Genomic DNA, 26,776 nt, shown 5'->3' with positions numbered 1-26,776 from the left:
ATCAAGGTTATCACCCTGGTTTCCTGTGCTACTCCCACCCCTCCCTCATAACATAACCAGCTATCTATGCCCTGTTCTACGTACCAATCATGTTCCCGGTGCCCAGGTGGTGGGACTGGTGACGCGGAAGGACCTGGCCCGTTACCACCTGGGCAAAGACGGCCTGGAGGAGCTGCAGCTGGCACAGACGTGATGCGTGGAAGGCGACTGCCGCGCTGCTCACCAGGCCAACCCCCCCTGCCCCCAGTCAGCCCCCGCCAGAACCCGCACCGGTCGTGCATTTCAGCAAAGTCCGGAACCCGGGATGCCAATGACTGACTTTCTGGTTTCGTTCACCGAGGGTTGGTTGTGATGGGGGAGGGGATCGATTCCATGTGTGTTTTGCGACTTTTTGTTGCCCCCTCCCAGTTTGCACATAAAATAATTTATCCGTTATGTTTTTAAAGCACTTCAGAGAGAGAGAGTGTGTGTGTGTGTGTGTGTGTGTGTGGTTCTACACACACTTGGGTGTCAGTCCCGCTCTGTGGTCATTTGCAAAGCTTTGGTAGCATTGTGATATACATTAGTGTAAATGTGTAAAAAGCATTTCAAGCTGTGTGTGTGAGAGAGAGAGAGAGAGAGAGAGAGAGAGATTAGCCAGGCCAATAACGTTCCTCTTTTACTCAGAGTTTTTTGAGTGTGGTCTATTGACAGAGGGTACCACAGTTTTCTTGTGACTTTAGTTTTACTTTAGGGGAAGTTAATTTTCCTCTCCCAGATAATTGTCTTGCACATTGTACCATTAACCAATGCCTCCCACCCCTCCCATGCCAGTGTAGGTAAGACCAACCCTGCCCCCCCCCCCCCCCCCGGAAAAACCCTGACTCGCTTTGACCTTTTTCTCTCATGCTGGATGCTAGCGGTTTTTAACATACAGTGTTTTTTCTCGTGAATTCGCCCATTGGCTGACTGCCACACTGCCTGCGTCCTCCCCCACCCACGCCAGTACGTGACAGTATGTATCCCCCCCACCCCGGGTGATTCTCCAGGTCCTGTGTTTTTGATGGCGATTTGTCTCTTGTTGCGCCGTACAGCCTCTAGGTGGCAGAAACCCTGGTTTCTGATATATACCTGAATAAATTATGCAAATCGGGGTCAGGTTTACATGGGTCGGGTGCCAAACAATGCCAGTAGTGTGTGTGTGTGTGTGTGGGGGGGTGACTTCACAGGTGCTCTCCTGAAAATGTGTGTATATCATTGTTTTTAAATGGCACTTACTGAAAGCAGAGTGGGGTTCAGGGCAGCTTAATGATTTGCAAGGTGACCATGGGTCGTGTTTGGCCAAGGGGGCGCTAGTGTGTTGAGGAAAGGAACTTATTCTGGTCTTTGCAGGCTGTGCTAGAAACCCAAACCCACCCCCATGGCTGTATGTGGCTCCGCACTTTAAATGCTTCTTACCCCACCTCGTTTCCCATCTGCGCCCTACAACTTACAAATCCTTGCAATGTCACGTGCAAGGGGGCCCCCTACTGGCCAAGCAAGGCCCTACAGTCGCTGGTGCCCTTGGGGGTCCAGCCGTACAGTTTTTGCCAACAGCAGAGTTTACACTTTGACTAGTTATGTGCTGTTTAGTTATTTTGTTTTTAATTAAGGTGAACTTGCCTAAGTGACCCTGATCAGTTAAATAGGGTTTTTACCCACCCAACAAGCCTATCGAAAATGGACATACCAGTTAAACGGTAAACGATGTGAATCCCTTATCAGATTTTGATTTTATTCTGAATATTAAATGTCGTGTTTTAACTCAACCTTAAATAAATTAAAGTATCTCCATTTTAAAGAGCACTGTGACTGGATGAGAGAATTGTTTCGGCGTTGGCAAGTACCACCTTAGCGTACATTTATAGAAACGGCTGAAATATACTGGATAATTTTGCATAATTTTTATTTTGCCAAGCTTGATTTTCTTCTGTGATTTCTGAAATCTAATAAAGGTTTTGATGCATATGCCTATTTGTATTGCACGAGTCAGTCATGCTGTTTAATAAGAATCATTTGTATTTATACAAACAATGATAAAAAAATTATTGTATTAAATGGCGTGTTTGATGATACTGCTGGTGACTCCGTGGCACTCTTTGAGCAACGTGTCCGTATCCTAATTTTCTACCTTCTGACACACAAATTCTCAGACTAAATGAGATTACTGCAGTCCCGTTGCCGGGGTAATGCAATTGTTTAGGTGGATGTCGCTGAATGCATTTCAGTGGGAGGTCCAGAAAGCCTGGGACGCGATTTGACGGGGTAGAAATGAGATGAACGGTTCTGTTGTACCTTGCAGATTTGTACCTTGCAGATTTCCCTCGATTTGCTTATTAGTTGCTGGAAATCAATATTTTAAAAAAAATGTGCGTTGAACATGCCTTTCCATCCCGATCCATGAACCCAGTTTTCCCAGATATCAGCAAAACAATGAGAAATTCTATATATAAAAAAAAAAAAATCAACATTTGATTAAGTTTTATTAATGCTTGCTTTCATGTTAAAAAATTTTGGTGCACAATTTAATTTTTTTTTTAACACACAACATTTGGTTGAAATTGTAACGTGGAACATCAAGTCTGGGGCGCAGTTAAGGGGGGGAGATTAGGACAGTAAAAAACTTGGAACATAACTGCATTGGTGTGGGTTTGTGGCCCAATATGATATGCATTCATGGGGCCCAAATTCTCTAGCAGAATCACAGCATAGATTTCTTTGTATATTTTTTAGGTTTAAAGGACTCCGGAGATTGAGATATTGTGTTTTTAAAGTTTCCTTGGACTCCCACAGTAAATTTTACAGAGCTGGGGTCTCCATAACTTTTGCTGTGCAATAAATTTTGCTGACTGGGAAAGGGGGGGGGGGTTCCCCAAGATTTTTGCTGGCTCGCCTACCCATCGGCTCACCTTGAAAATGCCCAAAATGCCACCTGGCTGTTCAGCCCTGCTATAAAGTTGCAGAAAGACACGACGTTGTACTGTGACCTTACGATGTTACAGATCCGAGAAATAGCGTACTAAGCAGCACGTGTTTCCCTGCTGTGTTAAGGTGGGCCTTAGAAACCCATAACGCACTAATGCAGCTCTGGATGGCGGGCTATGCGTCAGTAATGCTGTCAGAGAAGATTCACTCATTAGTCTGATGTGAACTTAATCAGATTATGGGTCCTTTTTAGTCGCAGAATACAACATAATCCATGGCAAATGGACATCGGTGCCGTCTTTATGATGTTATGCTGACAGTGCCTTTAATCCCACCCCCCACCCCCCACCAATCCCTTTCCCAACTTCATGTTGTCTCTTAATCCTGTATGTTTCAGTAATATGAAGACGGAATTTCAGTATTCTCTGTTGCGGTTGTTTTATTTTTATCTCGCGAGTTTCATGCATTTTTAAGAACCGCGCAGAACATCAGTTAACTCTGTGCTGCTGGAATCCTGAGGATTGCCTTGATGGGTAGTGTAGGAGTTGAAGGATTTGCGTAGTCAGATTAAATTTTTTAAAAAGGAAATCTATTAAAAAGTAACATGCAAAGTAGTTTATTATTATTATTTTTTTTTTTTTTACATAAGAATTTCAAGAGAAACTGAGAGCCTCGTTTTAATGGGCTTGTCTGGTAAAGTTAGTTTGACACTTGTACTGCATGTATTATTAAACATTTATCTATCCATCCATCCATCCATCCCGGCTCCGTCAACATGCAAACTTCAGTAATTCAAAACACTTAGTATTGAGCTTCCATTGTGAGCCTTAGCAGCCAATAAACAAACCGCCAATAATGAATATCACAGGCTTTGGTGATGGACACAGACTTCCAGACACGCCCCATATTCCTGACGCATTCCTCACCATGACCCTGTCTACTTCACATTCGCAGCCCAATATTTCATTCAAACTGGAGTTCGAAAGCTTGTTGGAGCCGAATGGACAATTTTAAAGACCAACATGGCAGAAAATTCAGTTCTGAAAGAAAGGAAGTTTCGATTTTTAATGAACTTATGAGATGCAGCAGAGATTCATCTTACCCTCAGTAATCTTTAGTTATAGCTTTCAGGGACTGGGATATAGATAATTTAGAAATGTGCTGCTTTTTAAAACACTAAGTAGGATTCCAATACTTTTCCAAGACACGGTATAATAGTATAATGTATTGTTGGTGCGCTGTGGGAGGGAGGTGCTGTCCTGGCAGGGGAGACAGGTGACTGAAACCTTTTGTAGCGATTTGTTCCGCCTGTCTGTTGGGCAGAATTTAGTTTGCTCTCTTTGTGCTTCCAGTAAATCTAGGTCCCGTTCCCATCATACCAGCAAGTCCGTGCAGGGTGGATCTCTGGCTAATCTCTTTTGTTGTTTGATTCCCTCCACGGAGGAAAAAAAAAAGAACTCGAGGTCACCTGCGGTTCCGAACCACATCTCCAGCAGGTCAGTGATCTCAGAGTAGCACATGCCGTTTATAAGCCAAAAGAAAAATGGTTGAAAAGTACGACACCTGTGTTATTCTATTTTGGTATTTAAGTGACAGAATTCCACTAAAGGTGAATTAAAAACTTGCTTAATTTATTGAGAAATGCTGAAGAAGTAAATGAACAAAGGATGAGAGAAGCTGCTGGAATCTGAAGCAGACATGATGCAGGTTCGAAACTGCACAGTTTTGATCTGGAATATGGGACACAATCCACATTATAAGCACTGAGCTAAATGCCAAGTTTTAAATGGCTATTTATCTATTACAACCATTGTTTCAGTGAAAGTTGTATGCAGATGTTTATTACTTAGTAATAAGGCAATATTTGGCTCAACTATGGTTTGTCTGTTACTAATGAAATAAACTTTTCCTATATATAGAGACACAGGACTTTTCTCACTTCTGATCTAAACCATAATTTAGTCTGTTCTTATTTAACATGACACTATAATAAAAATACATCCGAAGTTAAAAATCCTGGAAGACTGCGTCAAATAGAGCAGCAGAGCACCGCCCCCAAACAGCCTCTGTGGGGCAGCAGTGAGCTCAGAGTGCATCCCCCCCCCAGGAGGCAGTGTTAGGAAGAGCAGGCTGCTGTGGGACTTGCTGGTGACCCCAGGGACTTGGTCTTGCCGTTGTCCTCTAAGGCCTGGGCGAAAAGGGCAGGGTTACGGCTGGAGTGCCGCTGGCGTCTCACAAAGGGAAAGACACTGGGGCATGATGGGAAGGAGAACATGTTAGCGTTCCGCTAACACTTGTGGCACTGCCTTTTCTAAGTCAGCCATGTTGGAAAATCCTTGACTACCGTGGAATTACAAACAGAAACTGGAGAGCATCACAGGGGACGCAAAAGCAATTAACATTACAGAACTCTGTGTAGTCTTAGTGACGAAGCTAAGCTGAAGCCAGCAGTTCACACTAAGCCCAAAAATCCCTGGAATTAATCGTTAACAACCCCAGAAACAGAACCTGTGTGTATCCCACACCAATATGAGTCTTATCCCCTTATATAAAATACATGGAATATATTACAGAAAGACCCCTTTTATAGAAGATAATAGTTTTACCTTTTTTTGGTCTCTTGTGGTTCTATGGCTCTAGCCAGCATGTTTTTGTAGAGATCGGACTTTAAATAGCGGGCGTAGGAGTCCTGAGGGTGAGAGGAGAGGCCGAGAGCCCGTTTTAATGAAGCTGTCATCCACTTTCATGGCTGTGCACAGTTAATGCTCCTACCTTCTTCATCAGGAAATAGATGTGCATCTGGGCGTCATCCAGGACAAAACGATGTGGGCTTTTCATGCCCTGCAGGGTCTTCTCCATGGTCTTGCTGTCCACGTTTACCCACTTGCTGGCTCCCGGGGCCAGGAACTGCCTGGGGGGAAGGAAGTGATGAGCCTGAGCTTTGCAGTCCCACTGGGAGTAAGCAAGTGCCACATCAGGGACTGCTCTAAACTCAACTGGGATGCAAACTGTCCCACTGGGCCACAAGGTCGCACTCACTTGTAGACCTCTTCCACCTTCTGCGGGATCGTAGCGCTCTCGCCGTGCCGGATGTCCTCACAGGCCTCCCAGAAACAGAGGTTCTCCACTGTGAATGAAACAGCGCATGCATCAGCTACCTGCAGGAGGCGCTCATCACGATGCCAATATGGAGGAGAATTGCCTTTCATAGAGGGATCATGATTATTAATTTAGCAGATGCTAGATCCTATTTTTTTTTTTTTTGAGAGGGCAGGGTCAGTCAGTCCCTGGAGTAACTGATCGACGGCCCAATAGTGAGGTCACTCAGCTGACTCTGGGATTTGAGCTGATGACCTCCTGCAATGAATCCCAATCTGCTGAGTCACACACTGCCCAAATAGGCCCGCAGTGATCAAATAATGAATATGATTCTTACTTGCTGACGATGCCTCCATGAAGCTGATCTACTTGGGCGGGGGGGTCTACATGCTGCTCACCACTGAACTCCTTCTCCAGGTACTCCCTGAACTTGCACCGTCCCAGAGGGTCCCTAAGGAGCTCCGTGAAGCCGAACCCCCATCGTTCCACCCGCAGCTTGGTGGGTGTCTCCACCCTGCACCAGGAGGCGTGGAAGTGAAGAGACGACAGTCACCTCTGGGGGTGTGGCCCTGAAGAGGCAGGATGGGGCGCGGTAACGCACACTCACATGTCGGCATTCAGCGTCCAGAGTGCCGTGTCATCTGTTATCCAGGGGTTGCTGGGGGGGCAGCCTTGCATCATGGGGTCATGGTTCAGGTACTGCTCGCTGAACTTAAGGAAGCTGAACACAGAAGACCAGCCATTCCCAGTTTTAGTCCTACTTTCTATAATCCTTGCAAGTCATCAAATATTCAGGTTCAATGCTGGCATATTCCAGCAAACTGGAGCTCGAAATGGTGACGAAATGATTATACGTCATTGAACCCTATAAGGAAATTCTCTTTTCATCTCCTCCATCTTGCTCTCCATAGGTGAGAGAAAGCTTGGTAGCAAAGGGCAGCTGCCCGTAGAGGCTCCCAGGAACCTGGGGGTTAAGGGCCTTGTTCAAGGACCCACAAGTGTGCTGAAGCCAGGCTTGAACCGGCGACCTTCTGATCAATATTAAGTAATTATTTGCAGTTAAATACAGTTCAATTCAGTTTAATAGTCAACCGGTTTCAATATTAGTTAGGCATCATTAATCCAGGATATGTGTGACTCTGAGATTTATGGTGAAAGATGGATGGGCAGATGGACGAAAGAACGAAATAACGAGGTTAGATTTTCACAAAGAGCAGTCCCCAGCATTTTTGTCAGAATTAACATGAAATAGATCCCCCCCCCACCAATCAGAGGCACAGTATACAGAATACCCAGAGATATCCCCCAGTTAGGGACTAATGTGGACTGGTGTCGAACCAGTGGTCCCCCAGCTATGCTGGGACTGAGGCTGAATCACAGGTGTTGGGGGGGGGTAGGTGGGGGAGGCTGTTATCCAACCTTTCCAGGCAGATGGAGGACTTGACCCTCGAGCGGCCCAGGGATTTCCTGATGTGTTCAATCTGGTGTCGGGAGCCATGAAAAATCACACGGGGAATATAAGAGTCAGAAAAAAGGCACAGCATGGTACACATCCAAGCCCTGATAAGAGCCATGCTGTTGTACCTTTAAACAGAATTTGTCAATATCTGAGAGCCAACAAAAGAAAACGACAACACAGATGTAGATCCTTCCGAAGCAATTTTCTTATGACAGCATTCTTAAGAGCCCACTTAATCACCCTCTTTGGTTGTTCTTGGCAACCATCCCATCAGCTGAAATAGGTTCACTCTAAATTCTTTCAGGCTTACCTCTCTTTTGTAGTAGTCCGCGTTCTGTTCTGTAAAGAAGGAAGAAACAAAACCGTCTCTAAACATGATATAAGCCACATGTTTATGGGAGTTTTACTTGCGCAAAAATGTTCTGAGGGCACAAGGTTCATTGGTTCAGAGAGATAACCAATCAGACTGTAGAAGTGGTGGATACAGGCAACTAGAGGAGGGGGGGGGGTCAACCAATCAGATGTCTTGTTCCTGCCTCCTCTAGTTCCTTAGACCCACCTCCTCTACAATCTAATTGGTTATCTCTCTGAACCAATCATTTTTCCTTCTGCCCTCAGAACATTTTTGTGAGGGTAAAACTCCCACGAGCGAATCACATGCAAGGAATCAGACAGTAGGAATTCTGCTCACACTCAGCTCCTGGCTTTACTAAGCAGACATCCAGTCTAGAAACCATGAATAATATAGCACTATTACGAGTATGTATTGTGGGACTGCTGACGTACTTACGTTAGCATGGAAAACGAGAGCAGGAAGTGAGGAAGAAGTGAGACAGAAAGATGAGCACAACGAAGTGCTGTCACACTCACACACGAGCTTCCCTCGGATGCCCTCCCACCAAAAACACTGATTATCACTTCACTTCCTTGGGTAATTTGGGGGCCCAAGGCAACAGCCTATTCTGCCTATAGCTGCCATATATATATAGATATTAATATACATATTTTTTCTTCATGACTTTGATCTTATCTAGGCCCCGAGCGGCTCTCTTGTTTGCCCGGATCCGGTCCTGTGACTGACAGAGGCGATAAACAGCAGGTACTGGCATTACGGAAAAAATGTATATGCTTAATAAAAAGCTCAGACCAGCTGGACTCGGGAGTTGTGCCGGTTCCTTCGCTCAGGGCCTTGTTCTTGAACGCTGAATGTTCCCGGCTGCAGAAAATCAGAGGGTGAGAAATCCTTAGCTGAACTTCAGATGAAGAGTGAGCTCGTTTCTCTCAAGCAGACTGACGCCGGTCTAACGCTGCATTAATACCCCTTAGCACTACTGGTCACATTTCCCATGATGCCACTGGGTACAGCCCATGGCGACACTGCCCAGTAGGGGACAGTGTGACAGCTTTCCAAAAGGACCATTCGGTCCTGGAGGGCCAGTCGGTGACACAGTATCCATGATCAGGACTGGGGTACCCTGCTTTACAGAATAAACTAACCAAATGTCGATACTGAATGCAATCTGATTTAACATGGTTTCCTTAAATCCCAATTAAAGTGCTTCAGATCAGCTCAGGACTTAACAGCAGAGAGACTATTTGGCAAATTATTACGCTGCTATTTGCAATTACATCCATTATCTCTCCGCTAACATGCAGCATTAAGCCTGAGCCGCAGGAATAGAGGTCAGATAATGGATCCGGTATTCCGGAGGTGGGATCCTCTTCCAGCTCGTTTAAAAGGCCCAACAAGTGGGGGGGTGGTGGGGGGGGAGACGCAAACACAGCATGTCTGCATTTTAGCTTCAGGCCGTCTCCCAGTCCCTTCGCACTCCTCTCTCCCAGATCCAAGCATCACCAGTCTTAGCGATGCGTCTCGTGTTTCTCGGGCAAAGAGAAAGGAGGCAGGAAGCGGCCATTTTGTCATTTGCTGGTTTTAATCCCCCCCCCCCCCCCAGCTTCCCCCGTCCACCTGGCCGTACCAGAGTGCAGAGCGTCCCTGCCTTTTAAACACGAGCAGCACCTGACTGGGGGGCCCTACGCTGCGTGGTTTTTGGCTCAACTGTGTTTCCGTCTAATTGGCGTCAAAACGGTGGGTTTCATCAATGAGGGTGGTGTGTGGCTGAGCGGGTTGGCAGTCGCCGCCTATGACTGGAAGGTTGCCGGTTTAAATCCCACAGTCAGCAGAGTGACATCACCACTGGACCCCTGAGAGAAGTCCCTAAACCCCCAACTGCTCTAGTCTCAATAAAAGGTACATCTGCAAAATAAGCTGAATTTAGGATGTGATCCGCAGCTGCGTGGCTGCCATTCCCACCTCCTGATGCCGCCCCGGATGGGGATAATGGCCCACATAAACGCTGATGCTTATTAGCCCTGAGAGATGCTGCGCACCCAGCAGAAAGGGGCCCTAGTGACGGCCGGGATTAAGCCAGATACACACCACACTCTGCTCCTGTCCCACACTTTCATTCTCCACTCTCCTGTGTTATTCATGAACTCCAAATTACACTCAGCGAGGGTGCAGTTGCTCATTCCCGCAGCCTGCTGTCCTGTCTGTCTTCTGAAAGCTCTCGTCCCACAGAACATAGGCTTCTTCCCAGCTAAGTAAATATTTCATGATCACACTGAAGCAGTAGTGGGTTATCAGGCCTGAAGTGATATATTCCTCCCCCACAAAGTATGCATGGAGACACTCTGTGTGTCTTACTTAACGAAGATAAAACTCCCCCCCCCCCCCCCCCCCCCGTGAATTTTGCTGAGCTCAATGCTCTGGAGATGACGGAGATCGAAAATTATACCGGAAATGTTCCATATGTCCTTACAGATGTTTCCTTTGCCTTCCTTCATTGAACAAACCCGTTGTCGTGGGAGAGAACTGCACAACCCCCCAGCTCTCTGTGGGGGAATGGGACCCTGCCTATGCCTTCCTGCCAATCCTGCCAAGTTTCCCCTGTAAGTTGAAGGATCTCCTAACAGGCCTGCATGTAGATTAATGTCATACCCAGGACAAAGCAATTGCAGGTTAAGGCCCTTGCTGAAAGGCCCAACGGAGTAGAATCACTCTGGGCATTCACAGGATTTGAACCAACAACCTTCCACTTGCTTGCACAGATCCCTAGGCCCAGAGCCACCACTCTGCCCCACAACCTCAAAAAAATCCTAGAATCGCCCCCAGCCTGAGGCGATATTCGAGCTGCCAAGGTGCATTGAGTTCAGGTTTACCCAGTGTGTGCTTTACTCTAATCACAGCATACTGGGTTTTCGCCGGGGCAGATGTAGGGAGTCAGGGGTTTCGGGGGAGGTGCTTACTGGCGGTCTGTTGACGAGCCAGTAGGCCTGTTCCTGACATTCCAGCACGATGCGGTCCGCCTTGCGCCTCTGTTTGGCTGCCCTGGTAGGAGCAGAGCAGTCGATGGAGAGTCAGAAAGCATACTGGGTAATTAGCATATAGCGGTAATCACTGAACTGCAAGGTAGGGTTTTCATTTTTCTGTTTCCTTTTTCACTTAGAAATGGATTTCCGACTCTAGTGTTTAGGCTGAGGTCTGATTTAACAGATAGGAGGGAAATTATGACCACACACCATGTTACTTTTTAATTTAGGTAACATCATCATCCTCTTAATACGAGATTTATTCATCCATTCTCATCTGTCCCCTTGTGTGCATTTATGAAATTGATTTCATAGCTCGATGCGACAGTATTCCCGGGCTGGGGTGGGGTTTACCTGAGCTGCTCCTTCGCCTGCATCACCACGAAGTCCCAGGTGTGGTTGATCCGTTTGTGCAACATGTTGTAGCTGTCCTGCGGAGACGATGTTTAAATGCGACATTGCCAGGTCGCACGGCTGGCTGCGTTGCTGCATGGGTTCACGTTATGACTCACAGGCCGAACCCCTCCCAGGATATCAGCTGGCAGTGTCGGATTCACAAACCCTCTTACTGATGAGAACCTAAAATGCGTTGACCCTGACGCAACATGGCGGCAAGTTGGTGGATGTCTATGTGCGATCCTACTATGTGCATAATTGGTGGGAGGTTTTCTTACACAAAAATGTTCTGAGGGCAGAAGGAAAATGATTGGTTCGGATAGATAACCAATCAGATTGCAGAGGAGGCAGGACCAAGACATCTGATTGGTTGCTCCTGCCTCCTCTAGTTGCTCGGATCCACCTCATGTACAATCTAATTGGTTATCTCTCTGAACCAATCATTTTTCCTTCTACCCTCATAATATTTTGTGTAAGTAAAACTCCCATGAGCATTCAGCTATCACATGATCTCATCAAGCAATGCTTCAGACCAGCGAATAAGAATAGCATTGAAATGTACATAAATAAAAATTTTCTCTTACCTTTTCATAGTCTATCAGCTGCCCTTGCTTTCTGATATTCTTCTTAGTCAAATAAATCGCTTTAGAAGAGCAAAAGAAAGACATGGCAAGAAACTGTGTTTTTCTATTATTCTAGTAAAGGGAAGTAATGATGTAATAGGCGAGCACATGATTAATAATTGGTAATCACCGTAATCTAGCTCGGAGGCTGGCCACTGCTGAGAGCTCCAGAAGTACGGAGTCTAGCAAAAAGGAGATGCTGTCATTTGAAACTATTCAGAAGCAGCGTGACAAAGGTGCTTTGTGATTTAACATGTCAGGGACAAGGCGGGTGGAAGGCATTTTGCTACTTTAACTGGCATTGGTTCTCATACATCAGTGTTTCCCAATCCGGTCCTCGGCGACACACAGATGATCCACGTTTTTGCTCCCTCCCAGCTCCCTACCAGACAGTCTACGTTTTTGCACCCTCTCAGCTCTGGAGCCCGGACCAGATTGAGAAATACTGTCCTACACGGTAATTCCGCAGTCTCTCCAACGAATAGTTTCGATATGCGTGCCCCCCCACATGGCCACCACCCTCTCGCGCTGCCCTCCATCTGAAGAAACCGTGGTTTTAGGTTACCTGGAAGCGATACGGCGTCTCGTCGGGCCGCAGGACGAGCGTCCTGGGGTCCTTTAGGGGGTAAATGTAGCCGTGCTTCACGATCAGATTCCCCACATGAAGTGCCTCTGAAAACACACAAAGTGGTCACTCATTTCCACGTAAACTACTCAAAGCTCAAACAAATCCACTACTCGTAGCCCAGATTTAGGCATAGTAATTCTCTAAATTTTTGTCAGTGGAATACAGTAGAACACACGATAACTAGAAACTGAGTAGGCATATTATATTTTATTTTACGGTATAGCAAGTAACTGGAAAAAACGTTGACATGGTGCACAGAATAAGCCGCGGGGATGGTGCATTCCTCATCGGAACTATAATTAATTACGAGTAATTGGGACTTTCCACTTTCCGGCTGCCTCCGCGGCCATTGGCAGTCAGGCGCTCCCGGGGGTTTCAGACCGGCGCAGCAACAGCGCTGCTAGGGGGAAGCCTAGTGTTTACAGGGAGGGGTAACTGCTTACCGGGGCAACAGGTTTTTTGCCCATTCAAGTCTGTTAATGCATCTGCCATCTACTGCCTAAAAGTCCCCTCCTTTCCATTCCGACTTCTTTTCCAATCTGGGCTGTAAATCAGGGAAATCTGCTCCCTTGCTATTTAAAACCTCATCTGCATCGCCCGGGAATTCAGGACAACAGCGTCTTGCAGAAGTGCATAATGAGGGAGACGGATAGCGATATTTCTCCAGGCATGACTGACTGCCTCTGGCTATCAGCGAAGTTTGCATCGGGACTATCAAACCGTACAGCTCAGCATGCGTAGCGGCGCGACTCGGGACTGGCCTACAGATTATTTGTACTAATAGCCTCTCAGCAGAAAGATAAATAATTCAGCAGATAAATTGACGCCAGGGGAAGAAAATCCCAAAAGCTTCAGGCGAATGGGGTGTCTATGTTATGGACAAGCTCAATTCTGACATTTATTAATTCACAGGCTCAGCAATATCAATGGAACAGAACATGCTTCTGTCAGACACGTGAATTGCATATGCTTACACATAAATGCAGCTAGGCTAATCTGTTGTATGGATGACAAATTCTATTACTTCATTTGTATTTATTATTCAAAAGACTCGTTTATTTCTGTTATTTTATTACAAAAAAAAAAAAACCTGATGACGTCTTTCGCCAGCAGGGGCGCCATCGTCGTCACGAAGGGAAAAAAACAATCGATTAACCTCACATAAGAGCACCAGGTAACGCTTCCCTACATACTTCTCGGCCCTACCTTCTTCCATGATGGAGTACTTCTGAATTAGCCACTCCACGATATCATTTCCTGGGAAGGCATAGCGAGGAAGGCATCTAGTTAGAGTCGAGAAATGCATTAAGCCGTCATAAATCAAAAACGCTGAACTCGATAAATAAATTACATAAATAAATATGAGCGCAAGGAGATCGATGACAGTCTTAATGCACAGGATTCCCGAAGACCGCCGATGTATGGGCTTTCCTGTGAAGGGCTTAAATGACCATTAGGACCCGGCCCCCGGGACACTGCACGGCCGGGTGTAAGACAACCCGGGCGGCACGAAAAATTATTTTTAAAAAGTAAAATATGTATCGTGCACCTGTCATCGCATGTGGAATCACTGTGATTAACAGTCTTTGATTCTTCATCTTTATCCCCATGTCGGGATCTTGCATCGCCACAATGACTTGTTCAATCTGGGATAAGAAGAATAGTCAAAATCGTGAAATCAAGGTGACGACAGACATAGTGAAAACGTTCAACCTAGTAATATAATAATTGCTTAATGTGTGATTTGATATGTAATCGTTATATTCATCATTAAATCACCGGAGAGACACACTCATATATTTAGGCATATATATAAGTAAACTACAAGGTTTTTCCTCTGACTATCTTAACTGCACGTCAAAGACGTTATCGGATATTCCCGACTACAGACTTTCGGTTTGATCATTTATTCGCGTTATTAATTCGGCTCCTGATTACATTAAACTAAACATGCTCAGATTGTTACAACCTTTGCTTGTCGGTTATTTTTGGGATCTTTCTGGATGGGCTCAAGGCGGGGTCTGTAAGCACAAGCAAACTGCCAGCACTTTTGTTTTACATGAAAATAGTTTGATGTCGGCCTATTGCGTTATTGTCTGGCTATAATTTGGAGGCAATATTAAACAATAGGCCCATATATTGTAAATATACATGTTGTGTTGTTTTGTTGTTATCACAAACGTATAGCCTGATCATAAATTTCATGGATACCTGGATGTTGTATGTTCCATTATATTTATGAATGAATGATTTATGTGAAGTCTGGCTTAGATTCGAGAATTAATCATATAGATTAAAAAAAGTTTTCATTTAAAACTTATCTCATATAATAAAATCCTCGTCCGAACGAACATATGTCAGAATGAAAAAACATTTAAATTATTTTTGTGATGCATCAGTATCAATAGCTACAACGTCATAACAGATATAGATATAATGCGGTTCATACTTTTGAAGTTGATGCGTATCTCCCGAAAAAAATCAACTCCAGAAGAGTCCGCGTCTGTAAATGCCTGAACTTCGGAATCGATCCTACCTTTGTTAGGCGCGGCATCTGTGTCTTGCAGCTGTTCCCTTGGATAAAGATGTTAATTGTCATGCTTACAGCATCTCGATCTCCGGCGTTTGTGAAGTTGGGATTGATGCTGTCCTGTGTTTTTTTTTTCCTTCCACACTTAAGCTCTGCTTGTTACTGCCCCATAGCGGAGCGCAAGTGAAACGGACTACCGGAGATTTGCACTGTTTTTCTGTTAGTGTGTATAATCAAAATATGACTCAGTTTGGCCAGTTAGAAAAATATGATAATAGAAAAGTATTCTTTTCCTCTCACTTTTTTTTCTTGATTTAATTACCGACTTCACGTACTTACACTGTGTCCCGTTGCACGATGTAATATTGCGAAACTATGATTTTGTGGCAGTGTTTTGTAAAGGAATTTTCCGTTTAATCATCGTCTTAGTATAAAGCTATATGGTTGTTCTGGTATCAGTGGACGTACATTATGTATTTTTTCTTCTCTTGAGCACCATGGTCATGACATGAAGCTCAGTCATTGATTACTCGCAAATGTTAGTAGTCATCCGCTGTTTATCTTGAAGATGTAAAAGTAGTGCGCGTACATCTCCTCGTTAGTATAGTGGTGAGTATCCCCGCCTGTCACGCGGGAGACCGGGGTTCGATTCCCCGACGGGGAGAGTCTGCATCTTTTTGCCTCGGTCTCAAAAGGCACCAAGCTAGAACCGGCCCCGTGTTAGTGGAAACGGGGCTTGTGACTTGTACTCATGCATAATATTCTGCGGGTCGCTCAGCAGCGCAGCATATGAAACTAGACTCGGATTGTAAGTGTGTGGTTTTGATAATTGATGTATGGATGGATGGATCCTTAATAAGAGATATAAACAATAAGGTCCAGTCGCCAACTAATCATGTAAAATACGTCATAAACTCATGGTTGTTAAACCCAGAATAAAAATGAAGACGTATAACTAGGAAAGTCAACTTGCACATTTCAATTTTGGTTCGATATAATCACGTTGTCCTTAACCCTCCAGTGCAGGAGGGGACGGTAATGCGCATCGAATGTTTCCGAACCTGTGTGTGATACAACCGAGGAAGAGCCGATGACTTCGGGGGAGGAGGGGCAGGCGACTCGGAAGAAAAAGCAGCAGAACCCAATGCAGCCTGTAGCCCATTCAAAGGCCTACTGTTGGACCTCTGCTTATTTTGCAATACGTCTTTAGTACGGACTGAAAAATGTCCGATTTCGATGAGTTTGAGAAGCAGTTAAGCGAAAATCGGCAAGGTAAGTTTGGCTTTGAAGATCGGTGTATGCTCCCTGTTTTAGGGTAATAAAGTGGCCGGCGTGTCCTAGCGCCGAGGATGGTGCGGAGGGCACTTCTGCTGGTTCCGAAAAGAAAAGCGCGGCTGGGAAATCGGTGCCTTTTATCCGAGCGCTCGCCGATTCTGAAACCTGCCCGATTCTTCTTCTCCCAGCTGCCGCAGGATCCCCGAAAACTGACCGCTTTGGTAAATCAGTGACATTCTTTGCTTGGCATTGTTATAGAGATCGCTAGGCCTGCATCCATCAGTGCCCGGCGTACATAACATGGACATTTCAATGAAACGTTATTGGGGTGCACTCGATGTGAAAGCCTGCGGTTTTATTTATTTAATTATTTACCATTATACACTTGGATCATAAATTGCGACCCGCGTATTTTCATTCGCAGTAACACACTATGCATGGATGTTTGTTGCAAGCGTTATATTTTCAAGATCACGTTTAAAGTTTTATGCAAATAAAAACGACCGCGACCACTTGATTTAAAGTCCGCACTTAATAACAGTGTTAGTTACTTGGTTTTTAAATACTACGACGAGTTTTCTATATAATGATATGATTTTGTCTCTTTCCGATGCACAATAGCCTTTCCCTTGGGTCCGAAATGCTGGCCCTGTCATCCGTACAGAATAAGTCTTTCTCACACGATCGCCGTTTCTTCATGATGTATAGACTCTAAAAATCAGCCGCGTTCCCTGGAATCATAACAACTGCTTTTAGGTCGTTATTGCAAAGTCTTGCACCTGTATCTACCTTTACAGCGGATAGCAGTAACTAACAATGATGTACAGTTATATAACAATACACATATAACTTCATTAAAGTGCAGAGAATCCAGTAAACTGAATAAACTTAAGCCATACTAACGCAACTGAAATATACAACATGCGTTACAACGGAGTCGAAAGTAGGATTGATTTATGTACCTATCAAATGGCAATCTTGTCATATCAGCTCCTTATCACTAAATCACTAAAATGTCATTCGAAACGACCTGATTCGGCTAGACGAGCACTAAGTGCCGCCGTGTTTGATAAACTAGCAGTTCCAGTCATTCATATCTGCGCTCTGACTATGCCTGCGATTGCGGTAATTGGTTATTACCGATTTACGTAAGATGCATTGGCCGCTCCGTGTCTGTACTTTTGCAGCGGTGCATTACCGTAACGCTGTTATAACTGATGCATGAAGCTGATTCCTCGAGCAGCACCTGCGTTTAAATGCTTCACTGAAAACTGCACCTTCAGGGATTTATTTAAGCTTCTATATGAAGGACCTGCTGGGATAGAAAGGTGATATTTTATTGCTAGTTTAATAAAGTGCTGTCTGTCAGATTGAAACGATATTAATTACCCATCCATCGTCCAACCAGTTATCTTAGTCAGGCTCCCCTGGAGCCTATTCCAGGCAAATTCCCCATACAGAGAGCAGAGGCAAAATTCAGGCCTCCAGACTCGGAGGCGTGAGGCAACTGTACTCACCACTGTGCTCCTATATCATTAATTAGTCTGGTTATGTTTTTATTGTTTCACAACAGACTGACATTCAAGGGGATGTCCTTGTGCCCTTGAAATTATTAGCCATTGAGAGATGGGTGTGTTTGTTTCAGGAGGGTGTGATTGAATATGTGAATTGAATGGAGGTGCTTCATTCTGGTGAGGAAACTGGGGAGTTAGACCCCGTACCACATCTTGGTCTCCGTAAGTGACTTTTAAGGCATAGCGCTGGGTCAGTCAGCATCCAGCACCCCAGGGAAGTTGGTAATATGATTACTCTGTGACTCATGGGCTTCAAACCCACAACCATCCGGACACACATTCATAATCCCTCTGAGTTACACATCTTGGATTTATCGAAATGGATGGTAGGGGGGCAGTCATGTCGCTCCGCCCACCGTCTCACTGGTACCACGGTGTCGTCCCCCAGAGCGGGAGAAGGAGCGACACAAGAAGCGTAGCCGCAGCCGGTCTCTGAGCCGTGGCGAGAAGCACCGCCGCTGGAGCAAGGACTCCAGGGGGCGGAGTCACGAGAAGCGCAGCAGCAGCCGCGACCGCAAGGGTCGTGACCGACGGAGCAGCTCACGCGAGCACAAGAAGCACAGGTACCCCCCCTCACGGTCCCGGTTACAGGCACTGAAGCTGATATCTAGCATGGTTTGAGGCCTCTTAACAAGTTTCTTTCACAATCAACCAATTGGTTTCTTCGTGGTGGGAAGGGGGACTGTACCCATATTAAATTTTAACTGGCGTTTATAAGTAGCCCCCGCCATAGCGATGGGACCTCAAAGCCAGCCTAAAAAGTGGCGCATGGTCACACCCTCATGACCTTAAACTGCCTGCGATCCAAAGTTAAATGTAAACATTCTGCCATCTGTTTGTTTTTGCCAGATTCTGAGTGTTTACACTGTATTGTTTGGGGAAAACAACCTTCTGTTTTGTGTTTGGGCAGCTACTCTCCTCGGAGAAGCCGTAAGAAAAGGACATACAAGTACTGGGATGTTCCCCCTCCGGGATTCGAGCACATCACCCCCATGCAGTACAAGGCAATGCAAGGTTTGGATGCGACGCTTCCATGTGTGCTAGTTCAGTATTGCAAGGTTATGGTATATTGGTTGCAATGAAAGCATTTATTCTGGAGTGCCCTCCTCCCCCCTGCTGGTCAAAGAGGGAATAACACTTGGGATGATTTCAGACAGTGTGAAGAGAGCTTAAACCTAGGGGTTAGAAGCAAATGAAGGCGACGATCCGGATGTTCTGGCCGTCCCTGGTTGGGGTCTTGAAGCCCTTTCTCCTCCCCACAGCTGCAGGGCAGATCCCCACGATAGCTTTACTGGCAACATCCACCACCAGCGGCGTGGCAGTGACGCCCACCCAGGTGCCGATGGTCGGCAGCCAGATGACCCGGCAGGCCAGGCGGCTTTATGTCGGCAACATCCCCTTCGGCCTGACGGAGGTGAGTCCAGGCAAAGTCCCGCGTTGCCTTCTGTCATGCATACTGGTGTCATGTGTAGCTCAGTGAGTTAGGACACTGAGCCGGTCACAAGAAGGTTGTTGGTTCAAATCCCTTGGGCAGCAGAGTGATTTCACCATTGGGCCCCCGAGCGCAGCCCTTAAGCACTATTTGCTCTAGGAACTGTCTGGTCCTGCTTCTTCAATGAAATGTATGTTGCTTTGGATGAAAGTGTCCGCAAAATAAATAGATAAATGTACTAGACTTGTCAGTCATTTTTTTTCTCGTTTGCCTGTTTTGATGTCTTCAGACGTCTGCCTGTCTTCATTCAGTGTGTCTGCCTGTCTTTTTAGGAGGCCATGGCGGATTTCTTCAATACCCAGATGCGATTGGCTGGCTTATGTCAAGGTCCCACCAATCCCGTCCTCGCTGTTCAGATAAACCAGGACAAGAACTTTGCCTTCCTTGAAGTAAGAGTCTTTCCTGCCTAATGGCTGCTGTGTCCAGGCGGAGACCGCAGCCTTCCCTGATTAACGACGTTCTTCGTTCTGCCCTAGTTTCGGTCCGTGGATGAGACCACGCAGGCAATGGCCTTCGACGGCATCATTTTCCAGGGTCAGTCGTTAAAAATCAGGCGGCCCCACGACTATCGCCCCCTGCCTGGCATCTCAGAGCAGCCCGCCTTCCACGTACCAGGTCCGTTTTGCTTGTCGCCGTCATAACCTTAATCTTTATTTACCTTTGAAGAGCCGATCGGCAAGGCCAGTTTTTTGTACTCGTTACGGACTGACTGTCCTTCGCAAGCTGCGGATGTCTTGTCATATAAAGAGGGAGACTTTCACTTTTATTTACTTAATGTTGTAAATATTTAGCAGACAGTTTTATCCAAAGTGAAGAATGTTTTTTTTTTTTTTTTTTTTTTTGAGAAATCAGGGTCAGCCTGTCCCTAGAGCAAACTCGCCGGCCCAGTGGTGTGATCACCAGTGATGTGAACCAGTGATCTTCTGATGATAACGCTGGCATCCTAACCAGCTGAGCCACACACACACACACACAGCTCAGTCACTCACTTCTTACTGTTAACATAGGGGTGTTGTGTGGCTCTGTGATGTTTGCCCATGAAAAGAAGGTTGCTGGTTGGCAGGGTTGGCAGAGTGATTTCACCACTGGGCCCTTGAGCAAGGACCCTAACCCCCAAATTGTTCTAGGGTTGCTGGCTCCTATTCTAGTTAAAAATTCTGGACACACCTACTGAAAATGACTTGTTTTTCAGCAAGATAATGACCCAAAGCCCACCTTGAAGGTTATGCAAGTAGCTTATTACCTTGTGAACTAGGAAAGAGATGGTCCCCACAGCCCCCCAACCTAAACTCTATAGAGCTGGTTTGGGATCAGTTGGATGAGAGTAAGAGTAAGGTAGCCAGCTTGCGCGCAGAACTTGTGGAAACTCGAGGACTGTTGGAGAAACGGTCCAGGTGGGTACATATGTTAGCTGGTTGAGTCCGCAATGCTGTCATCGAAGCCAATGGCTCCTATTTTGAAGAGACAAAAATTTTGTCTTTGCAGTACTTCATATGCATAACTTCCATGCCCAAAGGCCTTTTACTATAAGGTGAATAACAGCTAAAATAGAGACAAATGCATTAAGAGCAGGTGTGTCCATACTTTTGACTGGTGCTGCATGTGTCAGCATCTCCCATGGAGAGCAAGATGGGAGAGACAAAAAACAGTCGTCAAACTGCCCCAGTATTTAGGTATTTTTTTGCTGGAGTTACATTTATCTGATATTATATAGGAGATAACGACGTCATACTGATTTGAAGTTGGCTTATTTCACTCGCGCCGTTTGCTCGTGGTCATTATCCGGCATGTTGACGGTTTGCTGTGATCGGCCGGCTTTGGGCGCCGTGCCGCTCTGTCTGCAGGGGTCGTCTCCACCGTGGTTCCAGACTCGCCACACAAGCTCTTTGTCGGAGGCCTGCCCAACTATCTCAGTGACGATCAGGTACCCCGCCCTCAGTCTCTGTCGCCGGGGAGCCGACCCACAACCCTCCTGTGTTTCTGTCCCACTGCTGCACGTGGAACTCAAGCAGGCATGCACACACACGCACGCACGCACGCACGCGCACGCACATACATACATAAAATAAACACTCGTCTCTGTGTAACTGATTAGTAGGAAAAGAAAGCCTGTCAAAGTTACCTCACCGCTTAAAATTCATTACAAGATACTGGGGGGTCAAATGTCAGCATCATGTTTAAAGCTAGCTGCTGAAAATAGCCGCACATTTGAGGTTTTTTTTTTTTTTTTTTAAAGATATTCATGGGATTTATTAAACATTTATTAGACATGTAGGTAATGAGTTGACAGTTACATTACGCTCATTGTTTATCCAGCTGTAAATTATGAAGATATTGAGACCCCGCTAATGTAAAAGGTACGTTTCCCAAAACCTCATGTTATCGACTTGCATAGTTGGAACCATTCAGTTGTTATCTAATGTTGTTAGCAAATAACCTTATTAGCAACAAAGGCTTTGGGAAACGTGCCTTACAGCTGGCGGCTTGCCAAACCAGTCACGTAGCCAGTCCCTGTGCTGCCTGTTGCTGGGTACCCTGGAATATTTGTATATCGGGTTAATTGCTGAGTGTTAGTCGGATGAATCAGCCGCGTCGTTTTGCTGCATGAAAATTTAAAATCGAGTCATCTGCGCGTCACCTAACTGACGAATACCTCCACATTGCCGTACACCTGTGTTTGCCCAATCCCAGTCCTCGGGGAACCGCCGACTGTCCACATTTTCGCTCCCTCCTAGCTCCCAGCCAATCAGGAACACCGAATACCTGGTACAGGTGTGCTGAGAGGAAGCAAAAACGTGGACTGACCGGGGGGGTACCCCCGAGGACTGGGCTGGGAAACACTACCATAGACTGTGCTTGAAATGTGGGGGAGATCGACCAAGTCCCCAAACGCTTCAGTATTCGCAGACGTGCCGTGTCTCACGTCCATGTCCGCACACTGAGAACGATGACTTCACATCCCGTTAACAGCGATGGGGAGCTGCGGAAGAATCGTTCCCTACATTGCTGTGTCGCTCGAAAGGCAGAAAATACTTCGGACCTTTTTCCCGGTGAACGATTATCAGCTTCACTGGAGTTTTCACATCGTGCCCCATGCCCTATTCTGTTATGACGTCAGTGATGGATAATATTACCATAACAACATGCACAGATGAGGTCGTCTTACTCTGAAAGTGTTGAAAGGGTCACATTTTAGACATTTTCTACTTCTCATTAGCATCTTTTATGATTTTTTTTTTTTCTTCCTATATCGCCACCCCACTGAAATCGGCCCATTATAGACATAATCCATACAGGCATTTAATAGTTTACCTATTTATTTTGCAAAAGTTAATCGCAAAACGTTTTGCGTCCACCCCTGCATTGTAACATTTTGAGCTCCGGTGTCCCACTCACTTTAACCTAAACTGTTAAAAATGGCAAGACTCAGCCCACAAGATAGTGATCGCGGTTTCAGTGAAAGGTAAGTGAGAAGTGCAGTCAGTTTGTTTTTCTTTGATTTTTTTCCTCCTTTTCGGATTGTCATCGTAATCTTTCTTATCCAGTGTGAGTCACATGTAATCCAAGTCAAGAGGAAGGCTGTACCAAAGCAGCACTGGGGGGAGAGAGTTTGAATCCAGCAGAACTGTTAATGTATTTCACGTCAAAGCCAGTAAATGTGCCATAGACAGGTGAAATGGAAACCGCTGCTTGTATCCTGGTGTTTACATTTTTTTTGCAGTCCCTGCTACCGCTTTGATACTTACAGCTCTTTCATTTTTGTTCCCCACTTTGTCCCCAGCTAGGGGCCTGTAAGATCGTTAAGTCTTCGCTCATAATTTGTTCAGTAGTACTGACCTACTGCTGCCATGCCAACATGTAACACAAGGCAAGTAAGACATTCCGTCCCTCGCACGGATATCCTCCCTGTCGACGGCCTGCCCCTGTGGGGGGGCTCTGTCCTGGAGTGCTCTTAAGCATATGGGGTCCTTTTTTTGGGGGTTGAAGGCTGGGGAGAGACTTATTATGCTGATCACAGGGTATAAATTTGATTTTTTTTTTTTTTGCCCCTAAGAGAAGGTAGGAGGTAGCGCCCTCTTGTGGCTGCCAGTGTCCCAGGTGACTCCTTTCTGAAGTCAGTGGTTAATGCGGCTTTACAGTAGATTCCTGTAGAATAAGTGAGGAATGATGTTAGCAGAGCTATTTCGTCCTGTTTGGCTTCAAGCCGTGGCCCCTTTAGCAGGACCCTGTGGCGGCTCTTAGCTTTACCTGTGAGTTTATCTCCTGTAGGCTTTGTCCCTCTAATTAACTGCACCAATGTGGTTCTTGGTTTTAAGAACAGGAAGTCAGTGATTCGGCTGGGTTTGTGTTCTGCCGAGTCGCCCCCCCCCCTCCACATTGTATACATGGAACACTTAACATATAATTAGCTGTTTTTATTTAGTTTTTTTTTTATATACCATCTAGCTTAATTATTGTGGCCCTTAAAATCAGATGCAACTCGGTCCATATTTCAAAATTCGTAGTTGGAATTATCAGAGAACTTGATTAGGAATTCAGTTGTGTTGTATATGCTGTAGGATGGGGGGGGGGAATCTGTGTTATCATTCATTGACAAGAATCAAAATAGTTACTTTTGTACGCTCCCAGTAAGTAAGTCATGCAGAAAGGGCACAGGGGGCTTTGAGCTCTAGTGTTGCACCGTAATGTCGAGCCACTTGTCATAAAGCCATTTTCCTGATGTCTTCACTGTTTCCTCATGTCGTTTTGCAAAGTTTAACATGCTGCTTCTCCCACAGTTAAGATTAGCATTTCTAGCGAGGCGCCGTGCCTGGACTGTCGGGCTAATCGCCCCCCCGCGTCTCCTCCTCTTGCCCAGGTGAAGGAACTCTTGACGTCGTTCGGACCTCTTAAGGCCTTCAACCTTGTGAAGGACAGTGCCACGTCACTGTCTAAGGGTTATGCTTTCTGTGAATACGTGGACATCAGTGCCACTGACCAGGTGCGTGAGGTGGGGCAGCAGCTGGAAGGTCTGGGGTGACTCGGGGCTTCCGGATGGAATTGCTGACGCTTGTGTGGGATGCATCCCGCAGGCCGTGGCTGGACTCAATGGCATGCAGCTCGGAGACAAGAAGCTCATCGTCCAGCGGGCAAGCGTGGGGGCTAAGAATGCCAACGCTGTGAGTATTTGCCCTCGGCTGCCGCCTTTCTGATGTCCTAAACCCAACTTGGTTCCTGGGTGCCTCCCAGGAAGCTTAATGCCCCTATTTCTTGGGTTTATTTGGGTCCATGTAAATTTCTCGCTGTTACTCGAGACGATTGGACGATCAGGGGGTATCTGACACTCTTGTCGCCCCCCGGGACAGACGGCCATCATCGAGACGCCGGTGACGCTGCAGGTTCCAGGGCTGCAGCGGCTGCAGAGCTCCGGCATGCCCACGGAGGTGCTGTGCCTCCTCAACATGGTCATGCCCGAGGAGCTGGTGGACGACGAGGACTACGAGGAGATCCTGGAGGACATCCGGGAGGAGTGTTGCAAGTACGGCAACGTGCGCTCCATCGAGATTCCGCGGCCCGTCGATGGCGTGGAGGTGCCTGGCTGTGGCAAGGTGGGACCCGTACTCTCCTGTACCAGTGGCAAAAAGAAGACCTCTGTAGGCACTAAACACAGGCTCATGGGAGCATTTCTTGCACAAAAGTGTTTTGAAAACGGAATAATTTTTTGTGTAAGAAAAACAATCTGATTGGTTCAGATAGGCGACGGACAATCTGATTGGTTCAGATAGGCGACGGACAATCTGATTGGTTCAGATAGGCGACGGACAATCTGATTGGTTCAGATAGGCGACGGACAATCTGATTGGTTCAGATAGGCGACGGACAATCTGATTGGTTCAGATAGGCGACGGACAATCTGATTGGTTCAGATAGGCGACGGACAATCTGATTGGTTCAGATAGGCGACGGACAATCTGATTGGTTCAGATAGGCGACGGACAATCTGATTGGTTCAGATAGGCGACGGACAATCTGATTGGTTCAGATAGGCGACGGACAATCTGATTGGTTCAGATAGGCGACGGACAATCTGATTGGTTCAGATAGGCGACGGACAATCTGATTGGTTCAGATAGGCGACGGACAATCTGATTGGTTCAGATAGGCGACGGACAATCTGATTGGTTCAGATAGGCGACGGACAATCTGATTGGTTCAGATAGGCGACGGACAATCTGATTGGTTCAGATAGGCGACGGACAATCTGATTGGTTCAGATAGGCGACGGACAATCATTGGTTCAGATTGTCCGTCGCCTATCTGAACCAATCAGATTGTCCGTCGCCTATCTGAACCAATCAGATTGTCCGTCGCCTATCTGAACCAATCAGATTGTCCGTCGCCTATCTGAACCAATCAGATTGTCCGTCGCCTATCTGAACCAATCAGATTGTCCGTCGCCTATCTGAACCAATCAGATTGTCCGTCGCCTATCTGAACCAATCAGATTGTCCGTCGCCTATCTGAACCAATCAGATTGTCCGTCGCCTATCTGAACCAATCAGATTGTCCGTCGCCTATCTGAACCAATCAGATTGTCCGTCGCCTATCTGAACCAATCAGATTGTCCGTCGCCTATCTGAACCAATCAGATTGTCCGTCGCCTATCTGAACCAATCAGATTGTCCGTCGCCTATCTGAACCAATCAGATTGTCCGTCGCCTATCTGAACCAATCAGATTGTCCGTCGCCTATCTGAACCAATCAGATTGTCCGTCGCCTATCTGAACCAATCAGATTGTCCGTCGCCTATCTGAACCAATCAGATTGTCCGTCGCCTATCTGAACCAATCAGATTGTCCGTCGCCTATCTGAACCAATCAGATTGTCCGTCGCCTATCTGAACCAATCAGATTGTCCGTCGCCTATCTGAACCAATCAGATTGTCCGTCGCCTATCTGAACCAATCAGATTGTCCGTCGCCTATCTGAACCAATCAGATTGTCCGTCGCCTATCTGAACCAATCAGATTGTCCGTCGCCTATCTGAACCAATCAGATTGTCCGTCGCCTATCTGAACCAATTTTTTGTGTTTGTGAAAACGGGTCTTTAATCGGGGAAACGGAGCGGGTAGAGCAGGACGGAACGCAGGCATTGACAAACTACAATGACGGACAGGACAAACAGGTAAGACCAGAACTTAAAATAGGTCATGACTAATCAAAGTAATCGGGCAAAGCAGGAGACGATCAGGGAAGCACACGTGGGTAATCAGGGGGCGTGGCACACACGAGGAGCGGACAAGCCGGGCATATATGTATATCTATATAAAACCTCATTAATGAGGGACAGGGAACAGAACGGACAGACAGAACTGGCACAGGGGAAGGAGCCAGGACAAGACTTGA

At 46.2% G+C, this 26,776-nt stretch overlaps 2 protein-coding genes across 4 annotated transcripts in view; both read left to right on the top strand.

Annotated features, from left to right (window-relative positions):
* Window positions 1-819, top strand: part of LOC125715611 (H(+)/Cl(-) exchange transporter 7-like) — a 125,983-nt gene extending 125,164 nt beyond the window's left edge. The window contains exon 16 of the mRNA XM_048987377.1: window positions 107-819. Coding sequence (XP_048843334.1) covers window positions 107-193 — 87 coding nt within the window. The 3' untranslated portion in view covers window positions 194-819. The remainder of the gene's footprint in view (window positions 1-106) is intronic.
* A 15,345-nt stretch (window positions 820-16,164) lies between these two features.
* LOC125715622 (splicing factor U2AF 65 kDa subunit-like) lies at window positions 16,165-25,614 on the top strand. Of its 3 annotated transcripts, XM_048987386.1 has the most exons (11): window positions 16,165-16,322; window positions 16,514-16,546; window positions 18,288-18,462; window positions 18,810-18,913; window positions 19,162-19,313; window positions 19,664-19,780; window positions 19,868-20,006; window positions 21,236-21,315; window positions 24,250-24,372; window positions 24,464-24,550; window positions 24,737-25,614. In XM_048987386.1, the coding sequence occupies exons 1-11, from the start codon at window positions 16,274-16,276 to the stop codon at window positions 25,112-25,114; spliced, it is 1,437 nt and encodes a 478-aa protein (XP_048843343.1). In that variant the 5' UTR covers window positions 16,165-16,273; the 3' UTR covers window positions 25,115-25,614. The 3 variants fall into 3 exon arrangements, with proteins under 3 accessions (XP_048843343.1, XP_048843351.1, XP_048843359.1); XM_048987394.1 differs by lacking the exon at window positions 16,514-16,546; XM_048987402.1 differs by lacking the exons at window positions 16,514-16,546; window positions 18,288-18,462; window positions 18,810-18,913.
* The last annotated feature ends 1,162 nt before the right edge of the window (window positions 25,615-26,776 follow it).

Source organism: Brienomyrus brachyistius, chromosome 2, assembly GCF_023856365.1.
Source record: "Brienomyrus brachyistius isolate T26 chromosome 2, BBRACH_0.4, whole genome shotgun sequence".
Lineage (NCBI taxonomy): Eukaryota > Metazoa > Chordata > Actinopteri > Osteoglossiformes > Mormyridae > Brienomyrus > Brienomyrus brachyistius.
Note: the sequence above shows the minus strand (reverse complement) of the source record. Positions and strands in the feature narration are given on the sequence as shown.

Coding starts and splice junctions, on each gene's coding strand:
- LOC125715622 (XM_048987386.1), top strand. CDS start 16,274: ATGTCCGATTTCGATGAGTTTGAGAAGCAGTTAAGCGAAAATCGGCAA. Junction 18,463..18,809: donor CGCGAGCACAAGAAGCACAG/GTACCCCCCCTC, acceptor GTGTTTGGGCAG/CTACTCTCCTCGGAGAAGCC. Junction 18,914..19,161: donor GCAGTACAAGGCAATGCAAG/GTTTGGATGCGA, acceptor TCCTCCCCACAG/CTGCAGGGCAGATCCCCACG.